Source organism: Babylonia areolata, chromosome 5, assembly GCF_041734735.1.
Source record: "Babylonia areolata isolate BAREFJ2019XMU chromosome 5, ASM4173473v1, whole genome shotgun sequence".
Lineage (NCBI taxonomy): Eukaryota > Metazoa > Mollusca > Gastropoda > Neogastropoda > Buccinidae > Babylonia > Babylonia areolata.
The window spans coordinates 56,180,907-56,199,468 of record NC_134880.1 but is presented as its reverse complement, the minus strand read 5'-3'; the positions used below and the strand labels follow the sequence as shown (position 1 = coordinate 56,199,468).

At 44.0% G+C, this 18,562-nt stretch overlaps 1 protein-coding gene across 1 annotated transcript in view; it reads left to right on the top strand.

The window, feature by feature from the left end:
• The window catches only part of LOC143282199 (uncharacterized), a 48,767-nt gene extending 30,673 nt beyond the window's left edge, over nt 1-18,094 (top strand). The window contains exons 17-25 of the mRNA XM_076587790.1: nt 789-984; nt 3,164-3,351; nt 5,679-5,799; nt 7,473-7,690; nt 8,838-8,967; nt 12,249-12,440; nt 15,088-15,215; nt 16,254-16,312; nt 17,479-18,094. Coding sequence (XP_076443905.1) covers nt 789-984; nt 3,164-3,351; nt 5,679-5,799; nt 7,473-7,690; nt 8,838-8,967; nt 12,249-12,440; nt 15,088-15,215; nt 16,254-16,312; nt 17,479-17,716 — 1,470 coding nt within the window. The 3' untranslated portion in view covers nt 17,717-18,094. The remainder of the gene's footprint in view (nt 1-788; nt 985-3,163; nt 3,352-5,678; nt 5,800-7,472; nt 7,691-8,837; nt 8,968-12,248; nt 12,441-15,087; nt 15,216-16,253; nt 16,313-17,478) is intronic.
• The last annotated feature ends 468 nt before the right edge of the window (nt 18,095-18,562 follow it).

Genomic DNA, 18,562 nt, shown 5'->3' with positions numbered 1-18,562 from the left:
TCTATACCACCATTTTTAACCTGTTCACCACTAGGTGCAGGTGATCTGTGCCACCATTTTTAACCTTTTCACCACTAGGTGCAGGTGATATATGCCACCATTTTTAACCTGTTCACCACTAGGTGCAGGTGATCTGTGCCACCATTTTTAACCTGTTCACCACTAGGTGCAGGTGATTTATGCCACCATTTTTAACCTGTTCACCACTAGGTGCAGGTGATTTATGCCACCATTTTTAACCTTTTCACCACTAGGTGCAGGTGATTTATGCCACCATTTTTAACCTGTTCACCACTAGGTGCAGGTGATTTATGCCAGCATTTTTAGCTTTTTTGCCACTAGGTGCAGGTGATCTATGCCACCATTTTTAACCTTTTCAACACCATGTGCAGGTGATCTATGCCAGCATTTTTAACCTGTTCACCACTAGGTGCAGGTGATATATGCCACCATTTTTAACCTTTTCACCACTAGGTGCAGGTGATCTATACCACCATTTTTAACCTTTTCGCCACTAGGTGCAGGTGATATATGCCACCATTTTTAACCTTTTCGCCACTAGGTGCAGGTGATATATGCCACCATTTTTAACCTTTTCACCACTAGGTGCAGGTGATCTATGCCACCATTTTTAACCTGTTCACCACTAGGTGCAGGTGATATATGCCACCATTTTTAACCTTTTCACCACCATGTGCAGATGATCTGTGCCACCATTTTTAACCTTTTCAACACCATGTGCAGATGATCTGCGCCACCATTTTTAACCTGTTCACCACCATGTGCAGGTGATCTGTGCCACCATTGCCTTTGGGATGGGCATTGACAAAGCAGACGTACGCTTCGTCATCCACTACTCCCTGCCCAAGTCAGTGGAGGGCTACTACCAGGAGGCAGGGCGAGCGGGGCGGGACGGGATGATCGCACACTGCATCCTCTTGTACACCTACAGCGACGTCAAACGCCTCCGCCGCATTTTGGACAGTAAGTGCTGGTTCCCCCCCCCCCCCCCTCCTCCACTGTGTGTTTTAAGACTACCCCCAGTATCTCTAAGAACAGTATCTCAACCCTTTTCTACTTTTTGATATGTAAACTCAGCATCTTTTTGAAGACTTTTTCTCCATATGGTTAAAAAAAATTTGCTCTATAAAACTTAAGACCTCACACACTTCAACCATCAGACTTTTGCTGAATCTGTAGCTCAGAAACCTTTCTCATTCTCAAGATTTTTGTCTTTGAAATCTGAAGACCTCTAATGTTCTTAGTTGTTGGCTGCCAAAGGCTAGTAAATTCAGTAAAAGTCTGTGACAGCTAGCTCTGTGATAGCTACAAACAGCATTGTGATTCTCAATAACTTGTGAAGAAATAACGTGATTCTCAATAACGTGTGTTACTCAAGAATATGCATTGTTTGTAATATAGATATAGATATATATATATATTGTAATATATATATTGATGCTGTCTTGTACCCATGCAATGGTTCACGTTTGTAGACTCTAATTTATCAGTACCGATACTTTTATGTCAGTTTCCATTGCAGTTAACAGCTTGCAGTATATCATGTAAATAAAAAGTTACACACACACACATACTGCCCATCATGCTTTCTTGCACATAGGACAGCAGTGAGGAACCACCACTCTTGACTGTTTTGGGCCAGTATGAATGATATACCCCAGGTGTGTTGGTCTAGAGTTCTCCTTTGTTCAACAGTCTGAATGATATACCCCAGGTGTGTTGGTCTAGAGTTCTCCTTTGTTCAACAGTCTGAATGATATACCCCAGGTGTGTTTTCAGGGTCTAGAGTTCTCCTTTGACTGTTCAACAGTCTGAATGATATACCCCAGGTGTGTTTCGGGGTCTAGAGTTCTCCTTTGATTGTTCAACAGTCTGAATGATATACCCGAGGTGTGTTTCAGGGTCTAGAATTCTCCTTTAACTGTTCAACAGTCTGAATGATATACCCCAGGTGTGTTGGTCTAGAGTTCTCCTTTGTTCAGCAGTCTGAATGATATACCCCAGGTGTGTTGGTCTAGAATTCTCCTTTGTTCAACAGTCTGAATGATATACCCCAGGTGTGTTGGTCTAGAGTTCTGCTTTGACTGTTCAACAGTCTGAATGATATACCCCAGGTGTGTTGTCTTGAATTCTCCTTTGACTGTTCAACAGTCTGAATGATATACCCCAGGTGTGTTGGTCTAGAGTTCTGCTTTGACTGTTCAACAGTCTGAATGACATACCCCAGGTGTGTTGGTCTAGAGTTCTCCTTTGACTGTTCAACAGTCTGAATGACATACCCCAGGTGTGTTGGTCTAGAGTTCTCCTTTGACTGTTCAACAGTCTGAATGATATACCCCAGGTGTGTTGGTCTAGAGTTCTCCTTTGACTGTTCAACAGTCTGAATGATATACCCCAGCTGTGTTTAAGGGTCTAGAATTCTCCTTTGTTCAGCAGTCTGAATGATATACCCCAGGTGTGTTTCAGGGTCTAGAGTTCTCCTTTGTTCAACAGTCTGAATGATATACCCCAGGTGTGTTTCAGGGTCTAGAGTTCTTTGACTGTTCAACAATCTGAATGATATACCCCAAGTGTGTTGGTCTAGAGTTCTCTTTTGACTGTTCAACAGTCTGAATGATATACCCCAAGTGTGTTGGTCTAGAGTTCTCTTTTGACTGTTCAACAGTCTGAATGATATACCCCAGGTGTGTTTCAGGGTCTAGAGTTCTTTGACTGTTCAACAATCTGAATGATATACCCCAAGTGTGTTGGTCTAGAGTTCTCTTTTGACTGTTCAACAGTCTGAATGATATACCCCAGGTGTGTTTCAGGGTCTAGAGTTCTCCTTTAACTGTTCAGCAGTGTGAATGATATACCCTAGGTGTGTCAGTCTTCAGTTCTCCTTTGACTGTTCTTCTTCTACTTCATTCATGGGCTGCAACTCCCATGTTCACTCACATGTACACGAGTGGGCTTTTACATGTATGACCGTTTTTAGGCAGCCATACTCCATTTTCGGTGGTATACATTTTGTTCAATTTCCAACACATACTCTGCACTCTTCACACAGAGAAATATGCTGTGATAAAAAGAAATGCAATTACAAATATATTCCCGGGCACTCACCGTTAATTCTGAAGGCAGGTGTGTGTGCTGTGTTCAGTGGACCAGGGCGCCACCTATGAGTCGAAGCGTGTGCACATCGACAACCTGTTCCGCATGGTGCAGTACTGTGAGAACCTGGCAGATTGTCGCCGTGCCCAAGTCCTGCACTACTTCGGCGAGCACCACTTCGACAGAGAGCGCTGCAACATCGTGGCCGGGGCCGTCTGTGACAACTGTGGATCCAAGGTGAGAGCCACGGTCTTGTTTGAGGAAACTTGTTTTTCGATAATCATGATAATGATAGTAATGAGGATAAAGAAAGTATTTATACAGTGCTGAATCTTTTGCAGGGAACAAAGTGTTCACACACTTGTGATTCACATGCACTGACTTGACTTATGCCTCTTGACTCCTTGTGGAGCATAAGGCTGCAACAGTACTTCTCTAGCAGACTTGGTTTTTAGGCTGTCCTCTTCAACTGGGCCCCTGTTCATCTGGCTGATTCACATGCATGCACAGCTCTAACTCAGTGGGATGAAGGACAGAACTTGTAGATATATGTGAGTAGAAAGCCAGAGAAACCTGACCAGGAAGGGTGGGGTAGTGTTGGGGAAATGACCAGGAAGGGTGGGGGTAGTGTTGGGGAAATGACCAGGAAGGGTGGGGTAGTGTTGGGGAAATGACCAGGAAGGGTGGGGGTAGTGTTGGGGAAATGACCAGGAAGGGGGGGGGGGTAGTGTTGGGGAAATGACCAGGAAGGGTGGGGGTAGTGTTGGGGAAATGACCAGGAAGGGGGTGGAGGGGGGTACTGTTGGGGAAAGGACCAGGAAGGGTGGGGGTAGTGTTGGGGAAATGACCAGGAAGGGTGGGGTAGTGTTGGGGAAATGACCAGGAAGGGGGTGGAGGGGGGTACTGTTGGGGAAATGACCAGGAAGGGTGGGGGGGGGGGGGTAGTGTTGGGGAAATGACCAGGAAGGGTGGGGGGTAGTGTTGGGAAATGACCAGGAAGGGTGGGGGGGGGTAGTGTTGGGGAAATGACCAGGAAGGGGGGGGGGGGTAGTGTTGGGGAAATGACCAGGAAGGGTGGGGGTAGTGTTGGGGAAATGACCAGGAAGGGGGTGGAGGGGGGTACTGTTGGGGAAAGGACCAGGAAGGGTGGGGGTAGTGTTGGGGAAATGACCAGGAAGGGTGGGGGTAGTGTTGGGGAAATGACCAGGAAGGGGGTGGAGGGGGGTACTGTTGGGGAAATGACCAGGAAGGGTGGGGGGGGGGGGTAGTGTTGGGGAAATGACCAGGAAGGGTGGGGGGTAGTGTTGGGGAAATGACCAGGAAGGGTGGGGGGGGGGTAGTGTTGGGGAAATGACCAGGAAGGGTGGGGGTAGTGTTGGGGAAATGACCAGGAAGGGTGGGGGTAGTGTTGGGGAAATGACCAGGAAGGATGGGGGTAGTGTTGGGGAAATGACCAGGAAAGGTGGGGGTAGTGTTGGGGAAATGACCAGGAAGGGTGGGGGGGGTAGTGTTGGGGAAATGACCAGGAAGGGTGGGGGGGGGGGTAGTGTTGGGGAAATGACCAGGAAGGGGGGGGGGGGTACTGTTGGGGAAATGACCAGGAAGGGTGGGGGGGGGATACTGTTGGGGAAATGACCAGGAAGGGTGGGGGGGTAGTGTTGGGGAAATGACCAGGAAGGGTGGGATAGTGTTGGGGAAATGACCAGGAAGGGGGGGGGGGTACTGTTGGGGAAATGACCAGGAAGGGTGGGGTAGTGTTGGGGAAATGACCAGGAAGGGTGGGGGTAGTGTTGGGGAAATGACCAGGAAGGGTGGGGGTAGTGTTGGGGAAATGACCAGGAAGGTGGGGGTAGTGTTGGGGAAATGACCAGGAAGGGGGGGGTAGTGTTGGGGAAATGACCAGGAAGGGTGGGGTAGTGTTGGGGGAAATGACCAGGAAGGGTGGGGTAGTGTTGGGGGAAATGACCAGGAAGGGTGGGGGTAGTGTTGGGGGAAATGACCAGGAAGGGGGGGGTAGTGTTGGGGAAATGACCAGGAAGGGTGGGGGTAGTGTTGGGGAAATGACCAGGAAGGGTGGAGGTAGTGTTGGGGAAAGACGTAGGTTTTAACTTAGGGCCAGAACTTGAAAAGCTGAGTGCTTATATTTGTTGAAGTGGGAAAGGATAAATCATTGGAGCTTGAAACGAGTGTGTTAGTATTTGAGTGAAGGGAAGAGGCTGTCTGTGTCTGCTGCATGTTTGTTGGTGGCTTGCAACATCCTCTGTCAGTATGTATGTCCCCGTCTCTCTCTCTCTCTCTCTCTCTCTCTCTCTCTCTCTCTCAATTTTTTCCCCTTTTTTTAAATTTTTTTATTTTTACGTATTTCTCCCCTGAACTCATTCCTATTTTTCCATTCATACACAATCCATGTCCTGTTTCTGTTGTTACATGGTGTTTTTGTGTGTGTTTTTTTGTTTTTGATTGTAGGTCTTTTCACTTTGATGTTAGCCATGTGATGTGTGTGGAATAAAAGGGGAACACAGAAAGCAGGCTGACACTGAACATTCTGTGTTGTCATCTTTCAGGAAATGTTCAAGTTGCGGGACGTGACAGAGGACGCGAAGGAAGTGGTGAAGTGTGTCCGTGAGCTGTGCTCCAGTCCTCGCAACAACTACACCCTGCTGCACTTTGTGGAGATCTTCAAAGGTGTGCTTCTCAGTTTTTTTTTTGGTTCTTTTCTTTTGACAGGCACAATAGCCGAGTGGTTAAAGCGTTGGAGTTTCAATCTGAGGGTACCGGGTTTGAATCTCGGTAATGGTGCCTGGTGGGTAAAGGGTGGAGATTTTTCCGATGTCCCAGGTTAACATATGTGCAGACCTGCTTGCACCTGAACCCCCTTCGTATGTATACGCAAGCAGAAGATCGAATAAGCATGTTAAAGATCCTGTAATCCATGTCAGCGTTCAGTGGGTTATGGAAACAAGAACATACCCAGCATGCACACCCCTGAAAACTGAGAATGGCTGCCAACATGGCAGTATAAAGCCAGTCATACATGTAAAAGCCCACTCATGTACATGCGAGTGAACGTGGGAGTTGCAGCCCACGAACAAAGAAGTTCTTTGTTTTTGTGAGTGTCTGTACGTGTTTGCGAAGGGGTCCTGGGGGGAAGCAGTGGTGTCCTCCATCCTATCTTTTCTCCACTTTCTTCGTTTTTCCTTTTCTTTTTTCTTTTTTTTTTTTTTTTTGTACCTTCTTCTTTTGGATGCAAAATGCAACACAAAATCATATGATAGCATGCTTACAAGTCAAACTTGTCTGTGTTTTCCTGAAAATAGACTTTTTTTTCCCTATTCTTTAATTCTTTGATGAGTGTTTACACATGTCTGCATTCCTTTCATCTCCCTCATTCTCTGTCTGTCTCTGCGTGTGTTCTCGCCTGTGTGAGTGTGGTGCTCTTCTCTTTGACATCCAACTTTGCCCAGACAGGGGTTCTCACGAGTTAAAATCTGTGGGGTCCCAGACACGTTTGCCATAATTCTGCAGAGTCCCAAACTACTTTTAGATGGTCACTCTTACGCAGTACATTCTAACAAACCTACAGTGCTGCACGCACACATAGGCAGGAGGCGTTATTTATAGTCATCATTATCCGGGTTTCTTGGCCAAGGGAAACAACTCTGCTAGCCTGTAAACAACATTTATAGTCATCATTATCGGGGTTTCTTGGCCAAGGGAAACAACTCTGCTAGCCTGTAAACAACATTTATAGGCATCATTATCGGGGTTTCTTGGCCAAGGGAAACAACTCTGCTAGCCTGTAAACAACATTATAGTCATCATTATCGGGTTTCTTGGCCAAGGGAAACAACTCTGCTAGCCTGTAAACAACATTTATAGTCATCATTATCCGGGTTTCTTGGCCAAGGGAAACAACTCTGCTAGCCTGTAAACAACATTTATAGTCATCATTATCCGGGTTTCTTGGCCAAGGGAAACAGCTCTGCTAGCCTGTAAACAACATTTATAGTTATCATTATCCGGGTTTCTTGGCCAAGGGAAACAACTCTGCTAGCCTGTAAACAACATTTATAGTTATCATTATCCGGGTTTCTTGGCCAAGGGAAACAGCTCTGCTAGCCTGTAAACAACATTTATAGTTATCATTATCCGGGTTTCTTGGCCAACAACTCTGCTAGCCTGTAAACAACATTTATAGTCATCATTATCCGAGTTTCTTGGCCAACAACTCTGCTAGCCTGTAAACAACAATGATCAAAGTCTTAGCTTATGTTCTTGTAGAGGGTTGTGCCTTATGATAAACACCAGATTTTTTTGTAAATGCTTTAATTACACTTTTTTTTTTCTTTTTGCACTAGGTTCGCAGAACTCGCGCATCATGGACGCGGGCCACAATCGTCTGCCCCTACATGGGCGTGGGTCAGCGTACAGTCGGGGGGACGCAGAACGTCTGATGCATAAACTGGTCATCGAGGGCGTCCTCTTGGAGGAGCTCAAGATCACCGCCGCAGACACCGCAGCCTGTTACCTGCGTCTGGGGCCCAAGGCTGCCTGTCTAATGCAGAACAAACTAAAGGTGGGGGGGGACGTGTGGATATAGCATATCAGTGTGTGTGTGTGTGTGTGAATCTGTCATTTGATTACACATACTATACTGTGGCCCACTGCAGGGGAGGGCGTGTGAGTATAGTATATCAGCGTGTGTGAATCTTTTGATTACACATACTATACTGTGGCCCACTGTGTGAGAGGGCGTGAGTATAGTATATCAGTGTGTGTGAATCTGTCATTTGATTACACATACTATACTGTGGCCCACTGCAGGGGAGGGCGTGTGAGTATAGTATATCAGCGTGTGTGAATCTTTTGATTACACATACTATACTGTGGCCCACTGTGTGAGAGGGCGTGTGAGTATAGTATATCAGCGTGTGTGAATCTTTTGATTACACATATTATACTGTGGCCCACTTTGTGAGAGGGCGTGTGAGTATAGTATATCAGTGTGTGTGAATCTGTCATTTGATTACACATACTGTACTGTGGCCCACTGCAGGGGAGGGCGTGAGTATAGTATATCAGTGTGTGTGAATCTGTCATTTGATTACACATACTGTACTGTGGCCCACTGCAGGGGAGGGCGTGAGTATAGTATATCAGCGTGTGTGAATCTTTTGATTACACATACTATACTGTGGCCCACTGTGTGAGAGGGCGTGTGAGTATAGTATATCAGTGTGTGTGAATCTTTTGATTACACATACTATACTGTGACCCACTGCTAGGGAGGGCGTATAGGTACAGTATATCAGTGTGTGTGAATCTGTCTTTTAATTACACATGCAATACTGTGGCCCACTGCTGCACACTGGATCCATCAAGATAAAAACCATAGCCACATGGACACACAGTGAGTCACAGTTAGCATATTAGATTAAACGTGACTTTAGTGAAGACATTTCCTTTCTAAAAACCTGAGATGTCTCTGTGTGTGTGTGCAGATAGAGATGTCTGTGTGCAGACAGAGATGTCTCTCTGTTTCTGTGTGCAGATAGATGTGTCTCTGTGTGTGTGTTCTGTATCTAGAGATGTCTGTGTGTGTGTGCAGATAGAGATGTCTGTGTGCAGACAGAGATGTCTCTCTGTTTCTGTGTGCAGATAGATGTGTCTCTGTGTGTGTGTTCTGTATCTAGAGATGTCTGTGTGTGTGTGTGTGTGCGCAGATAGAGATGTCTGTGCAAGGAGGGAAGAAGCGCAGTGAGGCGTGCCGCATCGGCCAGGAGCCACAGACCAACCGACAGCAGCTGGTGGAGGACTGCTACAAGGAACTGGTGGCTCTGGCCAAAACCATTGGTCAGTGCCTGGCTGTGGCCTGCTGTAGTGTGTTGTGTTGTATTGTATTATATTGCATTGCAGTGTATTGTGTCATATCATACTCCGTTACATTGTATTGTCTTGTATTGTATTGCATTGCAGTGTATTGAGTCATATCATACTCCGTTACATTGTATTGTATTGTATTATATTGCATTGCAGTGTATTGAGTCATATCATACTCCGTTACATTGTATTGTATTGTATTATATTGTAGTACAGTGTATTGTGTCATATCATACTCCGTTACATTGTATTGTATTATATTGCAGTACAGTGTATTGTGTCATATCTTACTCCGTTACATTGTATTGTATTATATTGCAGTACAGTGTATTGTGTCATATCTTACTCCGTTACATTGTATTGTATTGTATTGTATTGCAGTACAGTGCATTGTGTCATATCATACTCCGTTACATTGTATTGTATTGTATTATATTGCAGTACAGTGTATTGTGTCATATCATACTCCGTTACATTGTATTGTATTATATTGCATTGCAGTGTATTGTGTCATATCATACTCCATTACATTGTATTGTCTTGTATTATATTGTATTGCAGTGTATTGTGTCATATCATACTCCGTTACATTGTATTGTATTGTATTGTATTGCAGTACAGTGTATTGTGTCATATCATACTCCGTTACATTGTATTGTATTGTATTATATTGCAGTACAGTGTATTGTGTCATATCATACTCCGTTACATTGTGTTGTATTATATTGCATTGCAGTGTATTGTGTCATATATTCTGTTACATTGTATTGTCTTGTATTATTTTGCATTACAATGTCTTGTATTTTATCGTATTAATAGCATTGCATTGTATTGTGTTTGTATTTTTTTGTTGGTGTTTTGCAATATACCGTATCGCATTGTACTGGATGGTACTGCGTTATATTATGCTGTATTGGACTGTGATGTATCGATCAGTGTATGGCTGTGTTGTACTGTATTGTATTGCATTGTGTTGTATTGTACTGCGTTATATTATGCTGTATTGGACTGTGCTGTATCGATCAGTGTCTGGCTGTGTTGTACTATGTTGTATTGTATTGTGTTGTATTGTACTGCATTATATTATGCTGTATTGGACTGTGATGTATCGATCAGTGTATGGCTGTGTTGTACTATGTTGTATTGTGTTGTATTGTACTGCGTTATATTATGCTGTATTGGACTGTGCTGTATCGATCAGTGTATGGCTGTGTTGTACTGTATTGTATTGCATTGTGTTGTATTGTACTGCGTTATATTATGCTGTATTGGACTGTGATGTATCGATCAGTGTCTGGCTGTGTTGTACTGTATTGTATTGCATTGTGTTGTATTGTACTGCGTTATATTATGCTGTATTGGACTGTGATGTATTGATCAGTGTATGGCTGTGTTGTACTGTATTGTATTGCATTGTGTTGTATTGTACTGCGTTATATTATGCTGTGTTGTACTGTATTGTATCGCATTGTGTTGTATTGTACTGCGTTATATTATGCTGTATTGGACTGTGATGTATCGATCAGTGTCTGGCTGTGTTGTACTATGTTGTATTGCATTGTGTTGTATTGTACTGCGTTATATTATGCTGTATTGGACTGTGATGTATCGATCAGTGTCTGGCTGTGTTGTACTGTATTGTATTGCATTGTGTTGTATTGTACTGCGTTATATTATGCTGTATTGGACTGTGATGTATCGATCAGTGTCTGGCTGTGTTGTACTGTATTGTATTGCATTGTGTTGTATTGTACTGCGTTATATTATGCTGTATTGGACTGTGATGTATCGATCAGTGTCTGGCTGTGTTGTACTGTATTGTATTGCATTGTGTTGTATTGTACTGCGTTATATTATGCTGTATTGGACTGTGATGTATCGATCAGTGTATGGCTGTGTTGTACTGTATTGTATTGCATTGTGTTGTATTGTACTGCGTTATATTATGCTGTATTGGACTGTGATGTATCGATCAGTGTCTGGCTGTGTTGTACTGTATTGTATTGCATTGTGTTGTATTGTACTGCGTTATATTATGCTGTATTGGACTGTGATGTATCGATCAGTGTATGGCTGTGTTGTACTGTGTTGTATTGCATTGTGTTGTATTGTACTGCGTTATATTATGCTGTATTGGACTGTGCTGTATCGATCAGTGTATGGCTGTGTTGTACTGTACTGTATTGCATTGTGTTGTATTGTACTGCGTTATATTATGCTGTATTGGACTGTGATGTATCGATCAGTGTCTGGCTGTGTTGTACTATGTTGTATTGCATTGTGTTGTACTGCATTACAGTGTCTTATGTTTTATCATATTGCATTGCATTGTATTGTATTTGTATTTTTGGTGGTGTTTTGCATTATACTGTATTGCACTGTACTGAATTGTACTGCAGTGTATTGTATAATGTTTGTATTTTTTGTTGGTGTTTTGTATTATACTGTATTGCACTGTACTGAATTGTACTGCAGTGTATTGTATAATGTTTGTATTTTTTGTTGGTGTTTTGTATTATACTGTATTGTACTCTGCTGAATTGTACTGCATTGTATTAAGCTGTATTGTACTGTATTGTATTGTATCACTTTTCGTCACAACTCATTTCTCTAGTTGAAACTCTCTAAGGGAGAGACCACGTACCCACAAACCCACCGCCCTCTTTTTCTATTTTTTTTCCCTATTTTTTTCTGTCTGTAAGTGTACTTCTTTTACAATCAAAGTACTTTTTTAAAGTTTCTCTAAAAAAAAAAAAAAATCAATTTCACAGATACACACAGGTTCCAAAGCTGACTGACTGACCTGCATGTAAACTGGAAGTCCCCTCTGTGTGATTCCAGAGCTGACTGACTGACCTGCATGTAAACTGGAAGTCCCCTCTGTGTGATTCCAAAGCTGACTGACTGACCTGCATGTAAACTGGAAGTCCCCTCTGTGTGATTCCAAAGCTGACTGACTGACCTGCATGTAAACTGGAAGTCCCCTCTGTGTGATTCCAAAGCTGACTGACTGACCTGCATGTAAACTGGAAGTCCCCTCTGTGTGATTCCAAAGCTGACTGACTGACCTGCATGTAAACTGGACTGTGTGATTCCAGAGCTGACCAACTGACCTACATGTAAAGTGGACAGTCCCCTCTGTGTGATTCCAGAGCTGACCAACTGACCTACATGTAAAGTGGACAGTCCCCTCTGTGTGATTCCAAAGCTGACTGATTGCAGTATTGAAACCAGACGGTCCTTTCTGTGTGCAGCCACGGAGCATGGCAGCAAGAACTACGCCCTGATCTTCCCCAACGCCATGCTGTGGCAGCTGGCGGAGAAGACCCCACTGACTGTGGAGGAGATGAAGCGTGACATCGACGGTCTGCCCGAGGCCAAGGTCAACAAGTACGGCGCGCACCGCTTCCTGGACGTCACCACCAAGTTCTGCGTCATGTTGTCCTGTGGGTGGGCTGTGTGTTGTGTTGTGTTGTGGTGTGTCGTCTGTGTGTACATGTTGGGGACTTGGTGTTGTGTTGTGGTGTGTCGTCTGTGTGTACATGTTTGGGACTTGGTGTTGTGTTGTGGTGCGTTGTCTGTGTGTACATGTTGGGGACTTGGTGTTGTGTTGTGGTGTGTCGTCTGTGTGTACATGTTGGGGACTTGGTGTTGTGTTGTGTTGTGTCGTCTGTGTGTACATGTTGGGGACTTGGTGTTGTGGTGTGGTCATCTTCTGTGTGTACATGTTGGGGACTTGGTGTTGTGTTGTGGTGCGTTGTCTGTGTGTACATGTTGGGGACTTGGTGTTGTGTTGTGTTGCGTCATCTGTGTGTACATGTTGAGGACTTGGTGTTGTGTGTGTCGTCTGTGTGTACATGTTGGGGACTTGGTGTTGTGTTGTGGTGCGTCGTCTGTGTGTACATGTTGGGGACTTAGTGTTGTGTTGTGGTGTGTCGTCTGTGTGTACATGTTGGGGACTTGGTGTTGTGTTGTGGTGCGTCGTCTGTGTGTACATGTTGGGGACTTAGTGTTGTGTTGTGGTGTATCGTCTGTGTGTACATGTTGTGGACTTGGTGTTGTGTTGTGGTGTGTCATCTGTGTGTACATGTTGGGGACTTGGTGTTGTGTTGTGGTGTGTCGTTTGTGTGTACATGTTGGGGACTTGGTGTTGTGTAGTGGTGCGTTGTCTGTGTGTACATGTTGGAGACTTGGTGTTGTGTTGTGGTGCGTCGTCTGTGTGTACATGTTGGGGACTTGGTGTTGTGTTGTGGTGTGTCGTATGTGTGTACATGTTGGGGACTTGGTGTTGTGTTGTGGTGCGTTGTCTGTGTGTACATGTTGGGGACTTGGTGTTGTGTTGTGTTGTGTCGTCTGTGTGTACATGTTGGGGACTTGGTGTTGTGGTGTGTCATCTTCTGTGTGTACATGTTGGGGACTTGGTGTTGTGTTGTGGTGCGTTGTCTGTGTGTACATGTTGGGGACTTGGTGTTGTGTTGTGGTGCGTTGTCTGTGTGTACATGTTGGGGACTTGGTGTTGTGGTGTGTCGTCTGTGTGTACATGTTGGGGACTTGGTGTTGTGTTGTGGTGCGTTGTCTGTGTGTACATGTTGGGGACTTGGTGTTGTGTTGTGGTGTGTCGTCTGTGTGTACATGTTGGGGACTTGGTGTTGTGTAGTGGTGCGTTGTCTGTGTGTACATGTTGGGGACTTGGTGTTGTGTTGTGGTGCGTTGTCTGTGTGTACATGTTGGGGACTTGGTGTTGTGTTGTGGTGTGTCGTCTGTGTGTACATGTTTGGGACTTGGTGTTGTGTTGTGGTGTGTTGTCTGTGTGTACATGTTTGGGACTTGGTGTTGTGTTGTGTTGTGTCGTCTGTGTGTACATGTTTGGGACTTGGTGTTGTGTAGTGGTGCGTTGTCTGTGTGTACATGTTGGGGACTTGGTGTTGTGTTGTGGTGTGTCATCTGTGTGTACATGTTGGGGACTTGGTGTTGTGTGCGTTGTCTGTGTGTACATGTTGGGGACTTGGTGTTGTGTTGTGTTGTGTCATCTGTGTGTACATGTTGGGGACTTGGTGTTGTGTTGTGTTGTGTCGTCTGTGTGTACATGTTGGGGACTTGGTGTTGTGTTGTGGTGCGTCGTCTGTGTGTACATGTTGGGGACTTGGTGTTGTGTGCATCGTCTGTGTGTACATGTTGGGGACTTGGTGTTGTGTTGTGGTGCGTTGTCTGTGTGTACATGTTGGGGACTTGGTGTTGTGTTGTGGTGCGTTGTCTGTGTGTACATGTTGGGGACTTGGTGTTGTGTTGTGGTGCGTTGTCTGTGTGTACATGTTGGGGACTTAGTGTTGTGTTGTGGTGGGTCGTCTGTGTGTACATATTTGAGACTTGGTGTTGTGTTGCGTTGCGTTATCTGTGTGTACATGTTGGGGACTTGGTGTTGTGTTGTGGTGCGTCATCTGTGTGTACATGTTGGGGACTTGGTGTTGTGTTGTGGTGCGTTGTCTGTGTGTGCATGTTGGGGACTTGGTGTTGTGTAGTGGTGCATTGTTTGTGTGTACATGTTGGGGACTTGGTGTTGTGTTGTGGTGCGTTGTCTGTGTGTACATGTTGGGGACTTGGTGTTGTGTTGTGGTGCGTTGTCTGTGTGTACATGTTGGGGACTTGGTGTTGTGTTGTGGTGCGTCGTCTGTGTGTACATGTTTGGGACTTGGTGTTGTGTTGTGGTGTGTCGTATGTGTGTACATGTTTGGGACTTGGTGTTGTGTTGTGGTGTGTCGTATGTGTGTACATGTTTGGGACTTGGTGTTGTGTAGTGGTGCGTTGTCTGTGTGTACATGTTGGAGACTTGGTGTTGTGTGTGTCGTCTGTGTGTACATGTTGGGGACTTGGTGTTGTGTTGTGGTGCGTTGTCTGTGTGTACATGTTTTGGACTTGGTGTTGTGGTGTGTCGTCTGTGTGTACATGTTGTCGGTCCACAGCACTAACCACTTCACCACAGCAGCTGGTGGAATGATTACCGGTATGTTGTAAGGGCACTTTTTTTTTTTTTCTTTTCTTTTCTTTCTTAAAAAAAAAAAAAAATGCATGTATTGGCGTACTTGCCTTTGGCAGCCATTCAAGACGAGGTGGATGACGGCAGTCAGTCCGTGGAGGAGAATGCAGACGACTGGTCTTCCCCTTACTTTGGCAGCCCCTCCACCGCCTCTACGGGAAGAAAGAAGTTCTACGGTCGGCAGAGGGTATGTGGTGACATGACATGCCCTTGCTGGGTCAGACAAAGCCTGACCAGTGTGTTGGGTTGAAATATATACTGAATCTATACTAACAATAATGCTGATTGATGGTCACAGTTATGTATCCATTTATTTGTTTATAGCACTTTTTTTCTTTCTTTTTTGCCTTCTTTTTTTCTTTTTCTCCTCGAGGCTTGACTAAGCGCGTTGGGTTGTGCTGCATGTCGGGCATTTGCTTAGCAGATGTGTTGCAGCGTACCTGGATTTGTTGGAATGCAGTGATGCCTCCTGGAGTATCTGAACTGAACTGATACTCATACCTCCCATGGAATTCATGGCATTTACAATTTAAAAAAAGTATTACATATATATAAGCATAAATGCATCATCAAATGCACCATGTATAGTCTTATTGTATTGGTTATTTTTGTGTTATAAACAGTCTTATTCTGATTAATTATTGGTACTGGATATTTTGTCATGTTATGAATAGTCTTACACTGATTAATTGTCATGTGCTGGTTAGTTTTTCTTGTCAGGAATTTTGTATTGGTTATTTTGTCATGTTGGGAATTGTATTATTTTGGATATTTTGTCTTATTATGAAATGTCTTGTTTACTGGTTAAATGTCTGGTATTGTTATTTTGTCATGTTAGGAACTGTCTTGTGTTGTTATTTTGTCATGTTAGGAACTGTCTGGTGTTGTTATTTTGTCATGTTAGGAACTGTTTTGTATTGGTTATTTTGTCATGCTAGGAACTGTCTGGTGTTGGTTATTTTGTCATGTTAGGAACTGTCTTGAGTTGTCATTTTGTCCTGTTAAGAACTGTCTGGTATTGATTGTTTTGTCATGCTAGAAACTGTCTGATATTGATTATTTTGTCATGCTAGGAACTGTCTGATATTGATTATTTTGTCATGTGAGGAACTGTCTTGAGTTGTCATTTTGTCCTGTTAAGAACTGTCTGATATTGATTATTTTGTCATGCTAGGAACTGTCTGATATTGATTATTTTGTCATGTGAGGAACTGTCTCCTTTCAGGGTGGAAAGTCAAGAGGTGGAAGAAGAGGAAGGAGTGGTTCCCGGAAGAGAGGCAACAGGTAGTTTGTCATTTTCTGTGAATGTTCTTGTCACTCCTTTTTGTCTTGTTCCGCCATCCCCTATGTGTTTGCATGTTGTTTTAATTTTTGGGTGTTTTTCTTAAATTATTTTTTTATGAATATCTTTCAGCCCACAGGGATGGGAAATGGATTATGATATTTGTGCAGCAACACTGAATGGAAGTGACTGACAGAGACTAAGAAACTTCAACCCAGAACTGATAATACCACAGTTATATCAGTCATACAGGCACAACAGTAAGACTATCCCATATCTTGATGGTGAGAAAGATACCATATATGTTTTTGAAAATTTTGATATCGATGTGACCATGATCATGGCACCCTGGTATTTTAGCTTTCATTGCGATATAGTTAAATATGCTGTGGTTTTGTGCCCAGGTTTCCTACAGTATGAATTTTTTTTTTAAATGATAATACTAAAGGTACCAATTGGTTTTCGTCAGAAAGGATAAAAACGATAAGAAACTTGTTTTATTTCTGATTTGATAATTCATGACTGGAATTAACATAAACAATCAAAGTAATTGAAATGTACAGAAGGCTTACATAGATAACTGTGATGTGTTGTGTGTGTTTGTGTGTGTATGATTTGTGGTATTTGCTGCTGTAGCATTTTGCATGTTATTCAGTGCCTCCATTTTGTGCTGATAATATGGCAGGAAAACAGTACTTCCCCATAAAATAAATCATCTTCTTCTTTGTTCGTGGGCGGCAACTCCCACTTTCACTTGTACACAAGTGGGCTTTTATGTGTATGACTGTTGTTGACCCCGCCATATAGGCAGCCATACTCCGTTTTCTGAGGTGTGCATGCTGGGTATGTTCTTGTTTTCATAACCCACCGAACGCTGACATGGATTACAGGATCTTTAACGTGCGTATTTGATCTTCTATTTGCGTAAACACATGAAGGAGGTTCAGGCACTAGCAGTTCTGCACATAAATTGACTTTGGAGATCAGAAGAATCTCCACCCTTTACCCACCAGATGCCATTACCAAGATTCGAACCCAGGACTCTCAGATTGAAAGTCCAACGGTTTAACCACTTGGCTATTGCGCCTGTCAAATAAATATTCATTTCTTTTAATTTCATTTGAACAGGCAAAACTTATTTGTTGGTGGTGTTGTGTTTTCTGCCCAGCTCTACCCGGAAAGGAGGGAGAGGCGGGAGTCAGAGAGGAGGGAACAGCAGTGCAAAGAGCTTCAGAGGAGGACGAGGTGCTGCAGGAGCTGGAACATCTAGCAGAGGAGGAGGAGGGGGATCTTCATTCAATGGCGGGAGAAAACCTAAAGGCCCTGTGACAAAATCAACCCTGGGTATGATGCCAGACCCCCGGGCTCGTTCCTACCTGGCGTCCATCGGTTCCTACATGGGATGATGTGGTGTGTGTGTGTGTGTTTCAGCGGCAGGCGTGTGGTTCGTGTGGAAACTTGTGTCTCTTATACATTCAAAATATTTATGCCTGGAGTGAGATTTTAAAGCAGACTTTGGTGATTTTTATGTAGTTGTAGTCAAAAAATAGAATGTCAGCAATATGAAATCACCATTATAGTTGATATGACATTGAATAACAGTCATGTTTTATTCATCTGATTTTGGGGAAAAAAAAAGGTGGGTTTTTTTTTTTTCATGCAGATTTTATGAGAAAAGAGAAGGGATACAGATGTAATTCTGATAATTTGAGGTGTTTTGGATCACACTGATATATAGGGTTGTGTTTAGCGGCTGAACAGCACTCACCCGTTCTGCAGAAAGCCCGAAGTCGTAGATTACGAAGTAAATGATTACTGAAAGGTCACAGTTCAACAGTTGCCATGACAGAACTGGTCGTTCACCAGTGATAGGGTTCAAGGCCCCGTTTTGGCATGGTGGTGTGTCCCAAGGAAAGGCATCATGGTGGTGTGTCCCAAGGAAAGGCATCATGGTGGTGTGTCCCAAGGAAAGGCATCATGGTGGTGTGTCCCAAGGAAAGACACTATGGTGGTGTGTCCCAAGGAAAGGCATCATGGTGGTGTGTCCCAAGGAAAGACATCATGGTGGTGTGTCCCAAGGAAAGACATCATGGTGGTGTGTCCCAAGGAAAGACATCATGGTGGTGTGTCCCAAGGAAAGGCATCATGGTGGTGTGTCCCAAGGAAAGGCATCATGGTGGTGTGTCCCAAGGAAAGGCATCATGGTGGTGTGTCCCAAGGAAAGGCATCATGGTGGTGTGTCCCAAGGAAAG